This window comes from Dermacentor andersoni, chromosome 7 (assembly GCF_023375885.2).
Source record: "Dermacentor andersoni chromosome 7, qqDerAnde1_hic_scaffold, whole genome shotgun sequence".
In the NCBI taxonomy this organism is placed as follows: domain Eukaryota; kingdom Metazoa; phylum Arthropoda; class Arachnida; order Ixodida; family Ixodidae; genus Dermacentor; species Dermacentor andersoni.
In genome coordinates this window covers 166,147,836-166,166,937 of record NC_092820.1, presented here as the reverse complement: position 1 = coordinate 166,166,937, position 19,102 = coordinate 166,147,836, and the positions used below count along the sequence as shown (strand labels likewise).

The following is a 19,102-nucleotide window of genomic DNA, read 5'->3' as shown; positions in this document are numbered from 1 at the left end:
CTCAATCTACGTTCCCGCGGCAGTAGCGCCATCTGGCAAGAGTACAGCAGACCTTAATGTGCAACAGGAGGCTGTGTTCTGGCTGTTGTGGCTGTTGTGGCTTTATATGTCATGTGAATGACTTTCTCCTTACGTAGCATCGTCGATATTGAAACGCGATTTGTGCTTATTAGACTCTTCATAGATTAATAAAAAGAAAAAAGAAACTGTAGACAAGGACGTTTTCGTGTATATAAAACCCCGCTTATGTTCGTCCTCAACCGCCGGGGGTTGTGGCGTGCCCCTGTTATCCAGCTACCTGGAGGCTTGTGCCAGAGGACGGGTTGAGGCTGGGAGCTCTGTCCCATGTTGACCTATGTTGATTGGGTGTCCGCGCTAAGCTGGGCGTCGATATGGTGACCCCAGGGGAACCCGGTGGTGGCCAGGTCGCCTAAGGAGGAGCGAACCGGCCCAGGGCGGAAACGCAGCAGGCAAAAGCTCCCGCGCTCTGCAGTAGTGGGATAGCACCTGTGAATGGGCGGCATGGTATAGCCCAGCCAATACATTCGGACCTGGTACTTTTTGTCCTTTTTATTGGCTTTATTCGGCGCTGTTGTTATTGTGTGTTTCAATACAATTATTTATTAAGGGCAGTAATTTTCTTTTCGGCGCTGTTATTATTGTGTGTTTCAATATAATCATTCTTCACTCCCCCTTTTGAGTGCGATGTTTTCCATCGTTTCTGTAATCTCGCCGCACCTATATTCATTTGTGTTTTTGTTTTATGTTCTTGGAATATAACACATTTGGCGTCTTGCAGTCTGTTTGATTTGTACCATATCTGCTGTATGTAACGTACAGTCGCGCACAGAATAAAATGGACCACGGGATCTCCGAAAACGTTCAATTCCCGAGCAGCCTGTAGCAGTAACCAGTAAAACTGCCCACGACAACGTTGTTAGCATATTCTAGTCGAGGTCCAAAATGCAAATACCAGATTGCGTTGTGAGGTTGCGGAGATATTCAGCTTTTTCTTAGATTTCATGGTCCATAATATTCTGTCCGCGACTGTACGTGCGTTTCACTCTGTGCACCACTCGGGTGGTCAAGTATCAGGGTCCTGCATATTTCGCTGCTCTTCTTCGAAAAATGGTTTTGCGCTCACCGCTGCACTGTTCTTATTCAAATTTTGCTGAAATGTCGCATTTTGGAGCCTACGTCGTTTGGTATAACAGTTACCGCAGTTAAATGGTTGGTTTTAAGAAAAATATGTGAATTAGCCTTCCTTCACTTATGGGGATGCGAGCTGTTGCAACAACGGCGATAGCAAAACTTGTGTCGGCGCCTGCCGGCAATTGGAGAAAACCTCCCTGATCGACTACTTTCTGCAGCTGCCGGCAGGCGACGACACAAGTTTATGCTATTGCCGTTGCTGCAGCAGCTCACATTTTCAGCAAAATTTGAGCAAGAACAGTGCAGCGGTGAACTCAAAAGCTTTTTTCGAACAGGCGCAGCGAAATATGCAGGACCCTGTATAATTGCATTGTGTGTGTTATGTACACGTCAGTGCACTCCTCGGCATTGTCCCTCTACCGCTGGCACACCGGGCACGTAACTCCATCCCCGGTAAAGTGCAAGACCCACGTACCCCGCCCCCAATCCCCGAAAATAATTTCTGGCTACGCCACTGCCGGATCACAACTTTACGGTTAATTGTAGTATACTGGAATATGTTAATTGCTGCTGAAGTGCTGTCGATGCACTGTCCCATGTCCCACAGATATCCGACGGATATCCAGATAAGGACTTCTTTCTTCACAACGGTGTACCATGCAGCGACCTTTGCATATATTCAGCTTGCAAGTTCGTCAATACTGCCACGTAATCGTCCCATATTTTGCATACATCTGCCCGGTAGAAATTAACAAGGAAAGTTGGGGGGGGGGGGGGGGAAGCGTAGGTAATTTTCTACAAGGGACATGAAATGTATTGCATGATGTTTGAAGCGAAATTACGTGACGCCTTTACGCTGCGGCACGCCATCTCGCCGTCATTGTATGCTTGTGGCTTGTCGTCGATGTGGAAGCATGATTCAATTTTCGCGCCATGTCCGCGACAAAAGCTGCTAGCGCCATCTGTGCGAATGTTTAAAGCGCTCGCTGCTGAAAATAAAGCTAGATGTAGTTTCTTCTATTTTGATTCCACAACTTTTAATTGAGTGTATGGCCTCCTAGCGCAGAAGATTAAAATGATAACTCCAATGCAATCTCTGGATCACTTAACAACTGTTCTTGGAAAAAATATTTTCGGTTCCTCTTCAACACAACTGTTGCAGGTTGTGCCACTTTCCTCGGCTGCGCACAGTTCGCTTTAACCTTGACATGAGCAACCGTGTGACATCTTCCTGAAGAGAAAGAAAGAAGCGATGAGTGGAGTAGTGTATGTACTGCGCGCCCCTTTCCCTGCATTACATCAAAGCCTCTCATGGCGGATTCGTTTCCCCTATCCCAAACTCACAAAATGTACGAGACGCAAGGGACGCGTGCGGTGGTGCGAAACGAACATTGCAAACAATATGTACGCAACCATTGTCCTCAGCTGTATTTAGCTGTGTACACACGCATGCCCGCAGCAGACGACGTGGACTTGGCGTGTTCTTTTTTTGTTTTTTTTTCTCCAAGGGCACGGCAACGCGATTAGCCCTCCTCGCCACCGCTCCAGCCAACTGCGACGACCGCGGGAGGCCGTGCGAGGATGAGTTTGGAGACACGAAGATAAAAACAAGATAGTTTCGTCTATACAGAAGAAATAAGAGGGAGAAGAAAAAGCAAAACTGGGCGCTTCCACGTTTCCTGCCCCGACATCCACATCATCCGTGCGTGCGCTTGGCGTTGGCGGCGCTGTCGTAGGTTATACTGTCCGTGCTGCTGTGTCGTGTCTCGCGCACTGTCACGCATCGCCTGGTAAGACTTCGCAGAAGAGACGGTTTTCACTGTTTAGTGAGTTAGCAATTCTATTCTAACTGTTTAATGTCGACCTGTGTGCGGCCTAAGCCAAGGCTACGCGAGGAGCGCCCTAGAGAGGCGTGTCAGTGTGTATACGCTCAAGGAAGCAGCAGGTGGTTGCTGCACGAGGATCGACGTCGCACGCGAGTTGCAGACTTCTCTGGTGTTTGGCACATCCTCTCATTCCTGCTATTCTCTTTTCTTTTTTTTTCATCTTCAGGTCGGCCGTGAAGGGACTCTCTACGCGGCGATCACAACGGCGGCATCATGTTGTTCCGGTTAATCAAGTGCGCTTTTCGATTCTTCATTTACTTCCTAATCGTTTTCCTCGCACTGCCGTTCATCCCCCTTTCCCTGGACTTCGAGCCGGTTGCATACAAGTGAGTTTCCTTCTTTTCCGCGTCTTCGCTTTCATGTGTGTCTTGTTCGTGCTTTGCAATCGAGATCGCTTCCTGAAAGAATCTCTCTTGCTTCAATGTCAGATTATTGCATATTCTCGCATACGACAAGAAAATGATATGTCTGCTCTAACCGGTCTGCTTATCGCCAACATATCCGCCAATTATCGCCAATTATCCGCCAATTATCGCCAACATATCCGTAATCTGCGGCTCCGTACGTCGTCTGCACTTTCCTAAGCCAAATCCATTTTCTATGTCAGTTTCTGTTCTCAGCGCTGCGAACCGCTCTTTGCGATTGCGGACAGGAAAAAGCGAAAGAGATCGCAGTTTGCAGATTATAAGCACTTGACACTCCTCGCGTTTAGCCGAACTACGACCTAGCCGAATGCGGTATCGTCGTACGTTCGAAAACAGCTCACTCGGCTTATCAGTTTAGTGACACCGTATAATCAATTGTCTTGTTTCATTTTCTTTCTTTATTTTTTTTTCGCTTGGGAGGTATACACGTGAAGCTGCAGGTTGGAGAGTTGTTTGCGTATTGTTTCTCTATTATTTATCGCACTCTTCGAGATACTAAATGATTGTTTAACAGTAAACAACTTGGAATGTTTCGTTGACCCTTGCAAAATTAAGTGTGCACTTGTTAGGGTGTGCAAACTGAAGGTCTACAAATGGTGTGTTTTGCACTATGCAAAAGCTCCTTATTTGTACAAGCAGCTGCATAACTATTCACATTCAGGAGGCCCGCAAAACGTGCTTGCACGGTTCAGCAATGCATATAAATGTGCAACGTTGCCAACATTATTTTGAAATATCATAACACTTCCAAAAGTATTTTTCATTATGCCAGTCGACCTAGTAATACTATTGCTGTAAACTTATGCCCATTTTAGTAAAGCATTTTCTACACTGTTGTGCTTGAAGAAGCAGTTCAGCCTTGTGTGACTGCAATGCATTGACGGAGTTAAGCACCTTTAGTATCTTTAGGTTGTTCACTGCACTGAAGCCACTGCTTTAGGTTGTTCACTGCACTGGAGCCATTCTCATGTAATCATCCTAGCGAGGTTTATTCTTTCACCCTTGATAGGTGATAAAAAGGAGCCAGCTCACCTCCATGCTTCTTTCTCTGAAGAAGAGCCATTCTGAATTTGACCAGTCTGGAGCAAAGCTCATTATATCCTGCTCAATGTGTGACTAATATCGGTGTCACATAGGCACTTTCAATCACAAACTGAGCCTGATCAGGATCTAATTTCGCAATCGTGATTAGCTATTTTGTGCAACCTGTGGAAAGGAGCCAATTGCAATTAAGAAATTTAGTCATCATCGAAAGTGCCCCATGTGACGGAGTATAAGAGGCCTCGCCACGCAACCTACTCCCCTTGACCTTGAATTTGCCAACTGTAGCAATTATAAGTACGCTCATTGGTGTAGCCAGCGGAGGAGGGGGTTGAACCCCCTCCCCACCCCCAAATTTTCTGACGAACCCCTCCCCTCTTTTGCACGAAACAGAAAGTTTCAGGAGGTGGGCTCCAAAAGAGCGACATGGATGAAAGGTAAAACCTGGAATGTGAAAGCAAGGCGGAAGCTAGTGGCAGTCCAAAGGGGTGGGGAGGTGTCATGGGGGCGATTCCCTCTCCCATGCACAGAACATTGCGGTCCCACCCATGGGACGCCTCTGCCTCATGCCGGATCATGTTAACCATAACTGCTGAGGGGAAATCAGCGCTAAATATTCCACACACAGATAAAGATGGAACGAGCACATGCATAAAACGTGGGGGCATTGTTGATTCCCTCCATACATTCTGGTACTTGACTGAATTGACGACCGTGCTGCACAGAAGAAAACTATTCCGAAGATATTTCGACTTGCCTGTCTAGGAAATTCATAATAAGCACCCCCCCCCCCCTTTCTATATCTTTCTTTCCCTTGTCTCTGGCTTTCATTATATTAATAAACTTGAGGAGAGCTTGCTGTTAGGCTAGTTTGTACACGCTGGTAAGAATGTAAACTGGACAAAAAACGAGACAAAAAGGAAAGACCTGCCGAACGCTGATTTGCGCATGGTAAAATATATCAAGGATGTGGTTGCTGGGCCAGGGAAGCTAAGAAACTGCCACAACAAACAAGTGAGAGTCCAGGTAAGTGAATGGCCTTGAAGTCCACGCAGAAACAGAAATATAGCATTGCTAGGAGCCACCACACCATTCAGCAACCTGGTGAATGTTGAAGAGTGCAATGGAAAATAATTTTAAGTAGGGGAGTGAGGGGATGGATACGAGGAGTGGCGGGACGCGCATAAAAGGCGTCAAGAACAAAGTTGCCAGATAATTATGGACATAGGGAGAGCATCTTGTCACTGCCTGGTCTCTCAACACCAGATGGCCGTGGACAATCATTCAGCTGAAGCTCACCTACTATGTCATAACATGTGCTGCAAAAATTTTCCATATTTCTGCTCCAATTTTGTGTTCATTTGGGTACAGTTGACATTCTGAAGTATTCAAGAATTATTCGGAAAATATTCGCATTTCTATATATCGACTATTCTAACAAGAACGATTCAAATAGGACACTGTTGGATTCATTATTCAAAAGTTTCAAATATTTACACACCCCTAAAATTTGCCTTCACCAACCCTTTTCGGTTAAAACTAAATTCTGTTAAAAAAATATTGTGGTGTAGCTTTTGTCATGGTTTTTGAGCTGGAAATGCTGCACCATATATGCAGCTGGTTTCGTTGCACTTGGCCTTTAGTACAAGGTCAAAAGAAGCAAAGAGACACAGCACCATGTTTGTGTTCACTTCTTTCGTCCCTGTTCTTAGCGTGGAATTCACTGTGGCCATTAGTTATCAAGCCACCCAAGCTTTTACAGTCATTGATGAAGTGCACTGACCATCTCTTCTTACACACTCCCTTCACTAGGGTCACACTGCCTGAATTCAAGGGTGCACTAGCCCCTAACCAGGCATTGGATGGTGTCGAGTACCTGTTCCTAAACCAACTTGTGGGGCCTGAATCTCTTGAAGCGCATGGAGGTATGTTTATACCCGTGTCTGGTTATTTCCTTTCTTTTTACATACTCTTCTTTCGATGCAGAATAGAATTGACTGCAAAAACAAGTACAGCTCAGGTGATCTTAAGTAGTTCTAGCTCTGTCAGCTGTAAAAGAGTGCTATCTTAGGCTGGTTGGTGCATGTTGTAGCTAAATAGAATATAACAGTGCATGGGACAGGACAAACTAAAAGAGTGCTTCTGTAACAGTGCTTCGCCCATTTCCTTCTGTTGGTCCTTTCTCATTCCCTGTTACTCTTTGTCGCTATCTACTGTGTAGTCCTCTGTAGTGCACATAGGTCGGCAGAATAAGTATCAGCTCACTTATACCCACTCACTCATATTTTTGCAGGCTATGTATTCACTTGCACTCGTGTATACTCGCACTCGTCAGAACTCACTCATATTCCTATTCACACCCACTCATGCTCATCAACAGTCACTCACATTCATATCCGCTTTATTCACGCTTACTGGCACCCACTCACACTATTATTCATGTCTGCTTCCATTCACCAGCACTCACTGACATGCATACTCATGTTGATTCGCTGAGAATAAATCACGTTTGTATTCGCATCCACTCGAACTCACTGTCTCTGACCTTCCTTCATACACCCTCTAACTGGCGCTCTCATCAGTACTCATGTTCAATCACACCCTCCGTCACTCACAAACCCTCTGTCTCACACTGTGGAGCGAATGTGTACTACTAGGTCAAGTGTGAACCACTGTACTTGTGAGTGAGTATGCCAACATATGGTAGTGCATGTGTCTCATAGCCACTAAATTAGCTTCATAGCTTAGTAATAAATGTCCCTAAACAATAGAGGATATAAGCCACGACTTTCCAAGGTTGAATCACTGACTGCAAAACACCTTTAAATGTGTCAGAGACGTGGTTCAGGATGAACGTAAAGCTGGCAGCTACTGTGCGCTTCATGTCATCGGGAAAGACTGCAACATTGCACCTTTAGCCCTGTGCTTCACATGTACAAACTGCACATGTATTTAGAATACATATAGATAGCTTTCACGTGACGTCATGGACGTCACACGAAAGTATGTCAGGTCTGCCATCTTGATCTTCCAACATTGCTACTAGGGTGACGTCAGTTTATTATATTTACTGCTGCGGGTAACCTACTTCAATGTCATAGAGACCTGGTGAGAACGCTGCTGGCCTCTGTGGCATCTTAGAATAGGGATGCCTCCATGAAGCATCATTCGGCCAATAAAAATGTTCTCTCTCTCTCTCTCTCTCTCTGTGCAAGAACCACAGCAGAAGCATTGTGTGCAACACAAACAGACACAGCTTGTCACAAAGCTGACCCTCCAACATGACAGCTAAGATGATGTCAACGCAAGCCATCTATGTATTCGTTGACCTCATTTCTAAGCTGCACTGTCCACAGTACCCTCAAAGAACCACACAAACATAAGCATTAAAGGCCCCTCACCAGGCCACATAGCAAATTTCGGTTACGTGCTAGAAGTTGTTACGCGCCCTCTAGGGAGCATTCTACCACAATAATTTTTTTAATTGGTTCATTAATAGCCGAGGTAGAAGTATTTCAGTGCTTCGAACCCATGATTTCAGGAGGCGAGCGCCACTGCCAAGAGAGACACTCTCTCCACTTGTCCCGTCTACCCTCCACAAGCGAAATTCCTTGCCTGCGTTCTCTCATACCGGAGCTCGAGGATCGTGTGACGCATACATCACGAGCCCGGCCTTCATTTTTTTTCCCTCACTTTTTTGCTGCGTGGTGCACTTCCGCTGATGGCGTCGCGCGCGAGCTGTTACCATTTGTCTGGTTTCGTGCACCGCACGATTTTGCGCGATGTGCACGAGAACACCAGACTAGTGGTATGTCAGTGCTACACAAATACCGAGGCAGACACAAGCGGATTACAGAGCATGATTGCACGCTGGAACGCGGTAGAAAATGACATAGTTTCGTTGCGAGCACACGACTGCACGACGTGTGAACAAGTAGATGAAACAAAAGCACATCTCGTGCTACGGTACAGAGTAAAGCAAAGACACGCCGACATTCTGTTTGTAGGTTTTGTTATTTATCTAAACTTCAATTCATCTATTGAAGCAACAGATTACACAAATAACAGATGTTGCCTTGAATAATTCTCGAAGTCACGAGTCACTAAGAGCGATGTCGCAGCAAAGACACATGTACGTAAATGCATTAGCACGTGTTTGTCATCCGTCCGGCTCGAAGGACGGCACCTGCGAGTAGAAGGGCAAACGGCGTTCAGTTTCAAATTTTAGCTCTTTCCGCAACGTGTAGCGATGTAATACTTAGCAGACACAATCGTTAGCGCACATTATATGCGCTGCGCTTATCAGCTCAAGATGATCAGACCTGGTGAGGGGCCCTTTAGGCAAACACCGGCTGTGATCTAACATCTGTGTTCTGTTTCTGTGCATGTGTGTGTGGTTCGGGGTGCAGGTCCTGAGCAGAGTGATTTAGAAATTAAGACATGCCGTACCAACTAGTCCCCATCTTCAAATGGGATTATATGCAGGGAATATCGCATATTCATTTTACCGCTTAAGTTTAATTCTTAAGTCTATCCCTTTGTGTTGGCTTTATGTATAGAAACAACAGCCGCTATTTCAGTGTTAAATCTTTTGCACACTTCACTAGTTACAAGCCCATAATCTGTGCCATGCGATCATTTAGAAGCCCTCAGAGACAATAGCAACATATAAAAAGACGTGAAGAAGCACGAAGTCAGTCTAGACAGACATATTACTCATCCAAAACGCTCTGCATTCTTTCAACGGTAAAGGTTTGCCCACTAGCTGAGAAAATTGAAAGTCAAAATATTTTTACAAGTTTCATCGCAAAAGTATGTCTTAGATAAGCCGGACATGTAGATAAGTCAGTTATTGTTAAAGCAGGTGAGTCGTGCAATGATAATTGCACACATCTCCGTGTCTTGAACCTGCAGGCAGCATCTATACTGGCGTTGTCGGTGGACAGATCTTGAAGCTGACCGGAACAAAGATCGCCCGTGTGGCCAAGTTTGGCAAGCAGTGTGGTAAGTGGCAAACAAGCATTTGGTGTGGTTACCTGCAAGATAACGAAGAAACATGAAATGGAGTTAAGGGTCATGTAGCAAGTGATAAAATGTAAAGCTACTGGTCTAATATCAGTATATAGAAACATGGAATTATTGATTATAGACTACACATGTACACAATACTCCAGTTGTGATTAAGAGAAAGAAATGGTGTTGGTCAGGTGACGTGATGCAACGTGAGGGACATGTTGTGGGCTTCGGCATGTTACAGCATACTCCTGTGTGAACTAAAATTCGGCAGAGAAACTTAGGACTACTTACATGCGGGAATGCGAAAGCTTTATACCCCTTTTAGACCTCGGAACGTCATGAACGCAGTCATTCTATGCACTCGTGATATGGCACCACCTCCTCCTCATTGGCTGCACCTTCACGTGCCCAATGACGGACGCGCTAGGCCACAAGCTCAGTCAGCCAGAACCATGGAGCCGCCGTGACATCGAGGAAGCGTACTCATCTCTCACCCCGGAGGCCCAGGTTCAATTCCCACCCAGACCAAAATGTACCATATTTTCTTTTCAAAGCCATTAATTTACTTTGTTTACAGGAACCTCCCTGAGAAATTTGATGTCAGTCCATGCATTTTTGATGTGTTTTTACTCTTTGCGCCATCGTTCAATTTTGGTGCCATCTTTTGGTCACGCTGACTACAACAGATTTTTGCTCAGTTCAGCGTAGAATGCTTTCGCATTAATATAGCATTGCTAAAGACATAAAAGACATATTGTGTAATCTAACGGATTTGGACAGTGCTCTGAGCAAGATCATTTTACGTCACAGCTTGTGGTGTCAGTCGATCAGTAGTGCACATCAACTGTCTGTAATTAAAACCTAATGAGACATGCCGAATTGATTTTAGTTATCCATTGTTCAAAGGAGGTGAATGCAGATGACAGGCATGGGCACCTTTCAGGACTTTGTGAAACTGTTGAATTACAAGTCTGGTCAAATAACAAATTTCAAATTAGCAATGTTGAATGCACTTGGCTTTCCTTTCATTTCTGCCCTATGTCAACAAGGCTGCTGTTGTGCTGCAAGAAGTAGTGAATGATCGTAGTAAAACCGTAACAAAGTCATAAATAAGGTCTTTGAAAAATCGGCTGTAAGAGATTAACGCCTGTGTTTTGTTGAATTCATTATTGTATTTACTCGATAGTAATGCAACTTTTTTTAATGATTTTCGTTGCCTGAACTTGACCTTCGTGTTAAATTCGAATAACAACAAAATTTGTTATTTTAAAACAAGTATTCTAAATTCTATGGATTTCAATGTTACGTTGGCAGCCTGTGCGTTTCGTCTCGACTCAATCTATAAAGTCGACCGAAATCAAAACTTCTTTGTTGGAATCAGCCCCGTTTTCACTACGCTTTTGACTGGTGTTATGGTTACAGTGCTGCATTACCCTGCAGGCTTTCGCACTTTGACTACGGTCATTCATAATGTTATGGTGATGCAGAGTGTTCGGTATGATGGTCGCTTCGAGAGACGAGCAAGTTTAATGGCCGAGAAGCTGGGAAACTCTGCCGCTTCTCAGCGGCTTGACGTCGATGAGTCAACGATTCCCGGAGGACAGCACCAATGGGAGACCCTTTATAAATGCGGAGCTGGTCGGAAGGGCCTCATAGTGGCCTGGTACTATCTCCGAATGAAATGGTTTTGCAGTCTTTTAAGAAGTACTTAATCTCAAATGAGCTCGACGGCACAGATGACTTGATTCTCGGGCGATCACTTTTGGAAATAGTTTCGCTTTCGTGAGACTTGACTCATTTTGGCACTGAACCTCACTATATACACGGCCGGCAGTGCTCTTGGCACTGATAACGAATTTGGCACAGCTTCAGAGACACTTGTCAGGGACGCTTACGGTGCCGAGTCACCTGAATGTTCACGAAAGTGAAACTATTGCCCAATGTGATTGCCAAGGAATACCACCCAAGGAAAGCCTCGTCCCCTTCTCGGACGATGACAAGTGAAGAGAACTCGTGCCCGAATTGATTCTTTGAGAAAAAGGTACCATTAGTCTTTCTATTCATCTCGCGTTACATTCTCAGTTTCATTTTTTTCTATTTCGCTGACTGAAAAGTCGACCCTCGCGTTACAATCATAGTCGCATTACATTCAAGTAAATACGGTAGGCAGTTCATAGCCTGGAATGTTTCCTGGCATTTTGTAGCTTGTGCTGTGTGTAACTGTTCGTCTTCATTTCTGAGCATGCCAGCTTTCCTAAAGCAGTGGGCTGCATCTAGTGCTCTACCTCTGTACAAAAGAGTATTCATTTGCTTATCTTGAATGTACACTACTGTACTTCCCACTTTTAAAGGAAGCAGTAAAGTTGTTGTCAAACCAACATAACTGCAACGATTCATCTTGGTTGAAAGAAGTGTCTGGTAAGACATGTTACACAAACAGGCCAGCATAAAGAAAATATCTCTCAGCCTTCTATCATATCTTGAGCATTAGTGATGGGAGACAGCAAGCTCACTGTTCCCTCTAAGAGTCAGCTATACTGTACATATCATACATCAATTTTTGATATGCAGTTAGTTGCACTACTTGTTGCTTGTACTGTGATCACACCCTTAGAGCACTTTCGATCGCAATCGAGCCCAATAGTATCCAATTTCCCAAACAAGGTTCGCTCCCTTTCATAGCTTGCACAAAGGATCCTGTTTGATTTGAAAAATTTGATCCTGATGAGGCTCGATCGTGATCAGAAGTGCCCCATGTGACTAGGTGTTTAGTTGCACCATATTCAGCTGTACAGTCTTTCATCTTTTAGGAAACACCTGATAGCATTCATGGTGACTTAAATTTGGTTTTAAGGTCTGCAGGTCATTGTTTTGTTTTTACCTACTCATGTGACACGTTACTGTGCTAACTTTTTTTATCATAAAGTAGAAGCTGTGTTGAAGTTGCGTTGGAGTTAATGGTGATGGAATTACTAACTAGTGATGATAATGATTACATAGGGCATGATAGAGAAATAATCTCATCTTTCATGCTTCCCACAGAGGGACCATGGGAAGAGGGCATTTGTGGTCGACCACTTGGTCTGCGCTTTGACAAGAAGGGCAAGTTGTACACCATTGATGCATACAGCGGTGTCAGCGTGGTGGATGTTACAAAGGGTGAGTTCTATTGAAACGGAAACATAAAATTATTGATTAGTATAATTAAGTACTTTTAAGCAAAAAATACTTGCATTCAAAGTAACATTTGTTACATTCTCTGTGACCATTAAACAAGGATTGCCATTTTTTTTTTATTGCAAAGGTAACAAGCATTAGCCAGAATACTGGATCCTGGTAAACAGTTTTGCGAGTCTGCTAAAATACCTGTGAATAAAAACTTCACATAGAACTGAGGTCTAAATAATCCACTCGCATATTAGACTATCAGGACTAGTACAACTGATGCCACAAATGCTAGAAGGTCATGTCTGAGACATACAAACCTTTATGATATGCCACTTGTGGCATTGAGGGCAATGGCTTATTGAATACTTCTTGCAAAAATGTTCTATGCTTTACAAGATAAAATTGATCAGAAAAATTGTATGAGCAGACATTTCACAATTACATAAGAAATTAAGTCAAGCATTATGTTTTGCAAATTTGTCACATACTGCAACAAATAGCTTCTCACACAACTTCGCTCAGTGTAAGAAATAGCCAAACATGCTGACAGGCATGGCAATGCCAGTCATGCGAAGTTTTATCGCCCGAAGAACCTGGTAAAACAAAATTGAAAATTGACTAGAAATTACCATATACCTTTGTGAATTCATTAAAGAAATTTTGAAATCTCCTGAAAATACCTTTCTGACCTCTAAACCAACTTCATATCTGGTAGATCTAGCGGGAAATATATGAATATATGAAGACTGTCATTGAAATGCAGAGATGTGTGTTGACTGTCCCATGTGTACATTCCAGGCTTCATCACGCCATTGGTACCCAATGGCATCGATTTGGATGGTCATCCGCTGGCATTTCCCAACGACCTAGTCATCGACGCCGATGACAACATCTTCTTCACCGAGACGAGCACCAAGTGGCCACTGAATAAGATCCTCTACTCAGTGCTCGAGCACGAGAACTCGGGACGTGTGCTCATGTACGAGGCGAAGACCAAGCGCACCCTCATCCTGCTCGAAGACCTGCACTGTCCCAACGGCATCGAGCTGGGCCCGGATGGTGACAGTATCATCATCGCCGAGCTCACCATGAACAGGCTGCTCAGGTGAGGCTGCGTCTGCTTCATGTGCTCATTGTCCATTGCGGAGCTTTAAGGACATCTCCAGTGATTTTTTGATGTCAACGAATTTCAATTAAATTTGATGAGTGCATTCCTCTGCACACTTCCGTAATTTCTTCAAAGCAGAGGGCTTAAGAGTTGCACAGGTTTTCTACAAATGAAGTTTGTCAATTCTCTCAAGCCACCTGCCTTGCCTTTTCCTCTTCTACTGGCCACATTTTGTTGTGACCTAGACGGTGTCATATGCAGAGCATGCTGGGAATTAATGGCAGACAACAGCGTCAACGAGCCAGCGATTGTGAGCTAGTCTTTGAGCGAGAAGTTGATGTTGCAAGAAGTTACGTCCTCTGTGCACAGACAAGTGGTGTTGCATTGTCAGCGGTATGAACTTCAGCCCTTGCCAGCCACACATACAGTTTGGGCTAGTGTAAATCACGTTCAGCTGAGATTAGGCCTATCACAGTCACTAAGTTCATGCATCTACTACTGGTGGATCTGAGCAACTTACCTGAAGTTAATTAAGCCATTAGAATAAAGAAATGTGCTTTTGTAGTTTAGTTTTGACTGTACGGATTTGAAATAAACCATTCTTCATTTCATACAGTGCACACACGAAAATCGAGAAGCGATGAAATGGCATGCTATCAACATCGGTATGTTGTCATTCTTTAAGGCTACCAGTCGCACTTGCAGGCCTTTCTTTAAATGAAATGTGACTATGTACGTGGGTGTATTGTTACGTATTGTCATGCTGACTCATTATTTAGCTTCCGAGGTGCACCGTTTGCCTGGTATCCCGAATGGCCAGCGAGCAGAGGCCCCTTCGATACAGCAGTGTAAACAACAGGTTCTTTCAGCTGCCAACAGTGTCAATACTGGCATCAGTGTTCCCGCGAAAGAACTTGCGTTCTCTAAATGAATGATTATACACGTAATGTCCTAATCCATGTCTACTGTACAGAACCCACTAATTGTGGGCGTGAAGAGAATATGAAGAATGATAAGCAAGCAGCATAATAACGCATACTACGGTCTCCTGCTCGCTGCTTTCGAAGCACAACTCAGAGTGATGCAGCAATGCTTGCATGCACAAAATCTTTGTGTTTTAATATGTTTTAATATTATTCGATGTCACTGATGTGCGGCTTGCATCATATTTCAAGCGAACGATGAGCGGTCACTCTACCATGCAACAAATGCACTGGTCAGTGCTTTAGACTGTCAGCGACATTCTTCCAAGGAAATTATGCACTCTATAAATCGACATAAAAATGTGGAAAGCAATGCTCGGCAACATCTTATAGTGAGTAAGCCAAACACTTGCCTGAGAAGGGGTAAAACACTTGAAATAGAAACCAGCATGTATGGAGCCAGTGGTTAGGGCTACCCTTGGTTTTCATGTTGCAGTGCGACATGTTGCGCATGAGCACTGGCTCTTGTGTTGCCAGTTCGAATGCAAACAGTGATTCATGCTATTGGATTCAGCAGAATCGTAGTTTTCACTGTTTGACAGCTCTGAAAAGCTGGTGCAGCTGACAGCTTCACCCGCAGCCATTGTGCCAATGCTCCGGCATGGTCACGAATCAGCTGAGCGTGTGCTCTTCACTGCTTTTGTTTGCCGTGCTGGTGAAATTGGGATGCCTTGCGGGCATGCCATTGTTCACGTTAAACAATGGGGTTCACTCCATTGCTCAATCAGGTTTCGTTTTTGTTTTCATTTTTTCACTTTTTTGCTTATTTAAACTTATTTCCAAATTTGCGAAGAACGCGCAGTCGTTCTTGAGAAAATGATTTCCCAGTTAAGGGGTTAAAATATGCCCCTTACATTGTTAGACATTTCTGATTGTACCTTTGCTGCAGACTTGAATAATATATTATAACAACGTGGGATCGACGAGGATGCGGAGCAGCACCACCAACAGATACACTTTATCAGTAGTGAAAGAAAAACTAACCCACGTCTTATTCGTCTCCAGCCTTAGCCTAAAATCTCGTGCAACTTCAACCTCGTCCCCACTGGCACATACCCACAGCAATATAGTCGTGCCGTTTGCTCCCCCGTTAAAAAACACCATCATCCCGATGATAGAGGCTTGGAAAACAGCAATAAAAAAAACTGCGCAGTCTTGTCAGTCTTCATAGTACGGCTTCATACGAAGCACGTGAATGATCTCGATTAAATGCTGTCGGCGCTTTGAACAGTGAGAGCCGTCTGGAACGACTTCATAGTTGACGTTACTGATGCGTCGGATAACTATGCAGCTCCTGAAGTATCTGCGCAGTAGCTTTTCAGAGAGCCCTCGCTAATGAATAGGTGTCTAGACCCACACTTTGTCACCGATGTTGTATGTTACAGGTCTGTGCCAAAGATTGTAGCGTCTGGCATCACAGTCCTGTTGTTCGTGGATTTGCAGATGCGCAAGCTGCCTAGCCACTTCTGCGCGTTGTGTGATCTCATCGGTGCCCGTCTCGTTGGCATCAAGTTCATGAGGAAGCATTGCGTCTAATGTTGTCGTAACCTCACGGCCGTATACGAGACTGAAAAGTGTATTGTGAGTGGTCTCTTGACGAGCCGTATTGTACGCGAAGGCGACATAAGGTAAAACCTCATCCCAGTTCTCGTGCTTTACATCTACATAGAGTGGAACCCCGGTTATACGTCCTCCGGTTTTGTGACGACCCGGGTTTTACGACGGATTAGCGCAGTCCCGGCGAAGTCCCCATAGAAGCAATGCATTAAAAACCCGGTTATTCGACGCAATGTTACGCCTGACCTGCGTTATACAACTACCCTCACGAAGCGCAGAACGGAATGGCGGACAAAAGAAAAGTGCCGCGGGTCTCTTTCCTCGCTCCATCTTTCCGCATGTGGAGCGCTTGACACCGCTCGACCGGTTCACTCCAGCACAGCTTTCTTCCCTGCCTCGTCTCATAGTTTGTTTCTCTCTCCCCCACCAGCAGCCGCCCGCGACGCTCGCTGTGCTGAAATAGCGCCTTTTCTTCTCCACAATCACTTTCTCCCTCTTTTCTCGGCAGCGTCGCCTCTCATCGCATTGGGGAAGTGTTTCTCTCCTTCCAGTTTCCCAGCAGCAGATCGCCGACAAGGTAGCGCGGAGAGGCCTAGGTTTATCGCATGTGTTATTCATCGTAATCCTAGCGACCAGCGTTCAGCGGAGGTTTTGAGTTGTGTGGAGCAACGCGACGCACGATGTTTTGAAAGAGGACAGTTCTGTCGCTCGGCGATAAGCTGAATATTATCGAAGAAGCGGAAAAGCGCCATGGAGCCATGAAAGCCAGCATTGCGCGGGACCTTAGGATACCCAAATCTTCGCTTAAGACAATCCTGGCAAACAAAGCGGTGATGTTGCAGAATGCCAACAAGTTTGGGCTCAAGCGGAAAGTGGCAAAAGAAGGACAGCATGAGAAGTTAGAAAAAGTTCTCGTAAGTGGCTGCATCAAGCACGGAGCTCTGCGATCAACCTTGACGGTGCCATTCTAAAAGAAAAGGCGGTCCTTGTGGCATTGCGTCTGGGTATCGATGACTTTCAGGCATCGAACAGGTGGCTGGATCGCTTTTAAGAACGAAACAGGATTGTGTACAGCTGCTCCTGCGGAGAAAGCACTTCCGTGGTCGTTTCGACGGTGAACGAGTGGATGGAGTCGCTGCCAGAGGTGATTGCTGCATACAAGCCCTGCGACGCTTTCAACGCCGATGAGAGCGGTATTTTTTACCATATGCAGCCAGAGAAAACCCTTGCGTTTAAGGGTGACAGTTGTCATGGTGGCATGCATAGTAAAGAGCGTGCGATGGCACTATTCTGTGCTAACGAGGACAGTTCTGAGAGGCTGCCCATGCTCATTGTTGGAAAGTTTGCAAAGCCACGGTGCTTTAAGAACTTGAAGACGCTGCCATGCAGCTACAACTTCAACAAAAAGGCATGGATCACATTTTCGCTCTTCAGCAATATTTTGCACCAGCTGGATAACGAAATGGGTGCTAAGGCGAGGAAAATATTGCTTTTCATGGACAATGCACCGTGCCACCCACCCGATACATGCAGCCTGAGGAACATAAAGGTTGTTTTTTTTCCGCCTAACTGCACAAGCCAGCTGCAGCCGCTGGATGCCGGCATCATTAAGTGTGTCAAGCAAGGGTACCGGAAGCGGTTAGTGCAGCGTCGGCTGGCGGCTATGGAGCACAGCGAGTCGGAAAAAAAGATCACTGTGCTCGACGCCATGCATTTTATTGCCAGTTTGTGGAACGCAGTGTTGCGAAGTGCAATCGCTAACTCGATCAAGCACTGTGACTCAAAACGAGAGACTGCCTCCTCTGCTGAGGACACAACAACCTCGATGCCGCTTGAGGCCGATGCAGGCTTCGCCGACAACGATTTCGAGGGTTTAAACCTCACCACGACCTTCACCGAGTACGTGGAGGCCGACGACAACGTTGCGATCTGCGGCGAGGTGTCGCTTGATGACGCCATCGAGGAGGCTTTGCCTAGTGCCGACACCGCTGCGACATCGGACGAGAACAACATCGCCACAGATGCCATGCCTGTGCCTACCACGTTCGCCGAGATGCTACGGCACATAGGTGGCATCCGGAACTTCATCTGTTCATGCAATGCCGCAGCGGACCTCCTTTTGGACGTTGCCTAACTCGAGCGAAAGCTCTTGGTTCACGGATCAAACAAGGTCCAAAAGAAACTGACCGACTTTTTTTAAAGTTCGCGCCAGCTGGTGGGAATCGCGGCAGTGGGCAGTGGAGTGCCATAAAGGTTCATTTGAATAAAGCATAATTGGTACCTGTACTGCAGCATTAATTCTTATCGCATTTACTTTTTTGGTAATTTGGCTTTCCAAGCCCTGCAGAGTATGTTAGTAGTTTACATTGAAGTTTCTCGTAAATCTATCATGTGAAATAAGTAGTATTTTTGTAGGCACAATTTATGTTTGGATTTTACGAAGCCTGCATTTTACGACGCTTTTTCATGGTCCCGAGAAAGTCGTATAATCGGGGTTCCACTGTACATGCTTATCATATCAGCCAGTGTCGTATTGAGTCAATCCGTCAGTCTGTTCGTTTGGTGGTGATAGGCCGTTGTCTTCCGGTGGGTGGCACCACTTAGACGTAGAACGATGTCCAAGAACTTGACCATGAACGCAGTATCTCTGTCCATGACGACTACTGCAGGAGCGCCATGCTTTAAAATGATGGATGCGAGAGAAAATCGTGCCGCTTCATCTGCTGTTACCCATTGCAGAGCACCTGTCTGGGCGTATGTAGTGAA

At 45.2% G+C, this 19,102-nt stretch overlaps 1 protein-coding gene across 2 annotated transcripts in view; it reads left to right on the top strand.

Annotated features, from left to right (window-relative positions):
• The first annotated feature begins 2,730 nt into the window (after positions 1 to 2,730).
• The window catches only part of LOC140219525 (adipocyte plasma membrane-associated protein-like), a 29,426-nt gene continuing 13,054 nt past the window's right edge, over positions 2,731 to 19,102 (top strand). The window contains exons 1-6 of one of the 2 annotated variants that reach the window (XM_072289383.1): positions 2,731 to 2,942; positions 3,205 to 3,364; positions 6,317 to 6,429; positions 9,419 to 9,508; positions 12,563 to 12,679; positions 13,487 to 13,793. In XM_072289383.1, the coding sequence (XP_072145484.1) occupies positions 3,252 to 3,364; positions 6,317 to 6,429; positions 9,419 to 9,508; positions 12,563 to 12,679; positions 13,487 to 13,793 (740 nt within the window). In that variant the 5' untranslated portion in view covers positions 2,731 to 2,942; positions 3,205 to 3,251. Of the gene's footprint in view, positions 2,979 to 3,204; positions 3,365 to 6,316; positions 6,430 to 9,418; positions 9,509 to 12,562; positions 12,680 to 13,486; positions 13,794 to 19,102 lie in introns of both variants that reach the window. The other variant, XM_072289382.1, reaches the window with a different exon arrangement.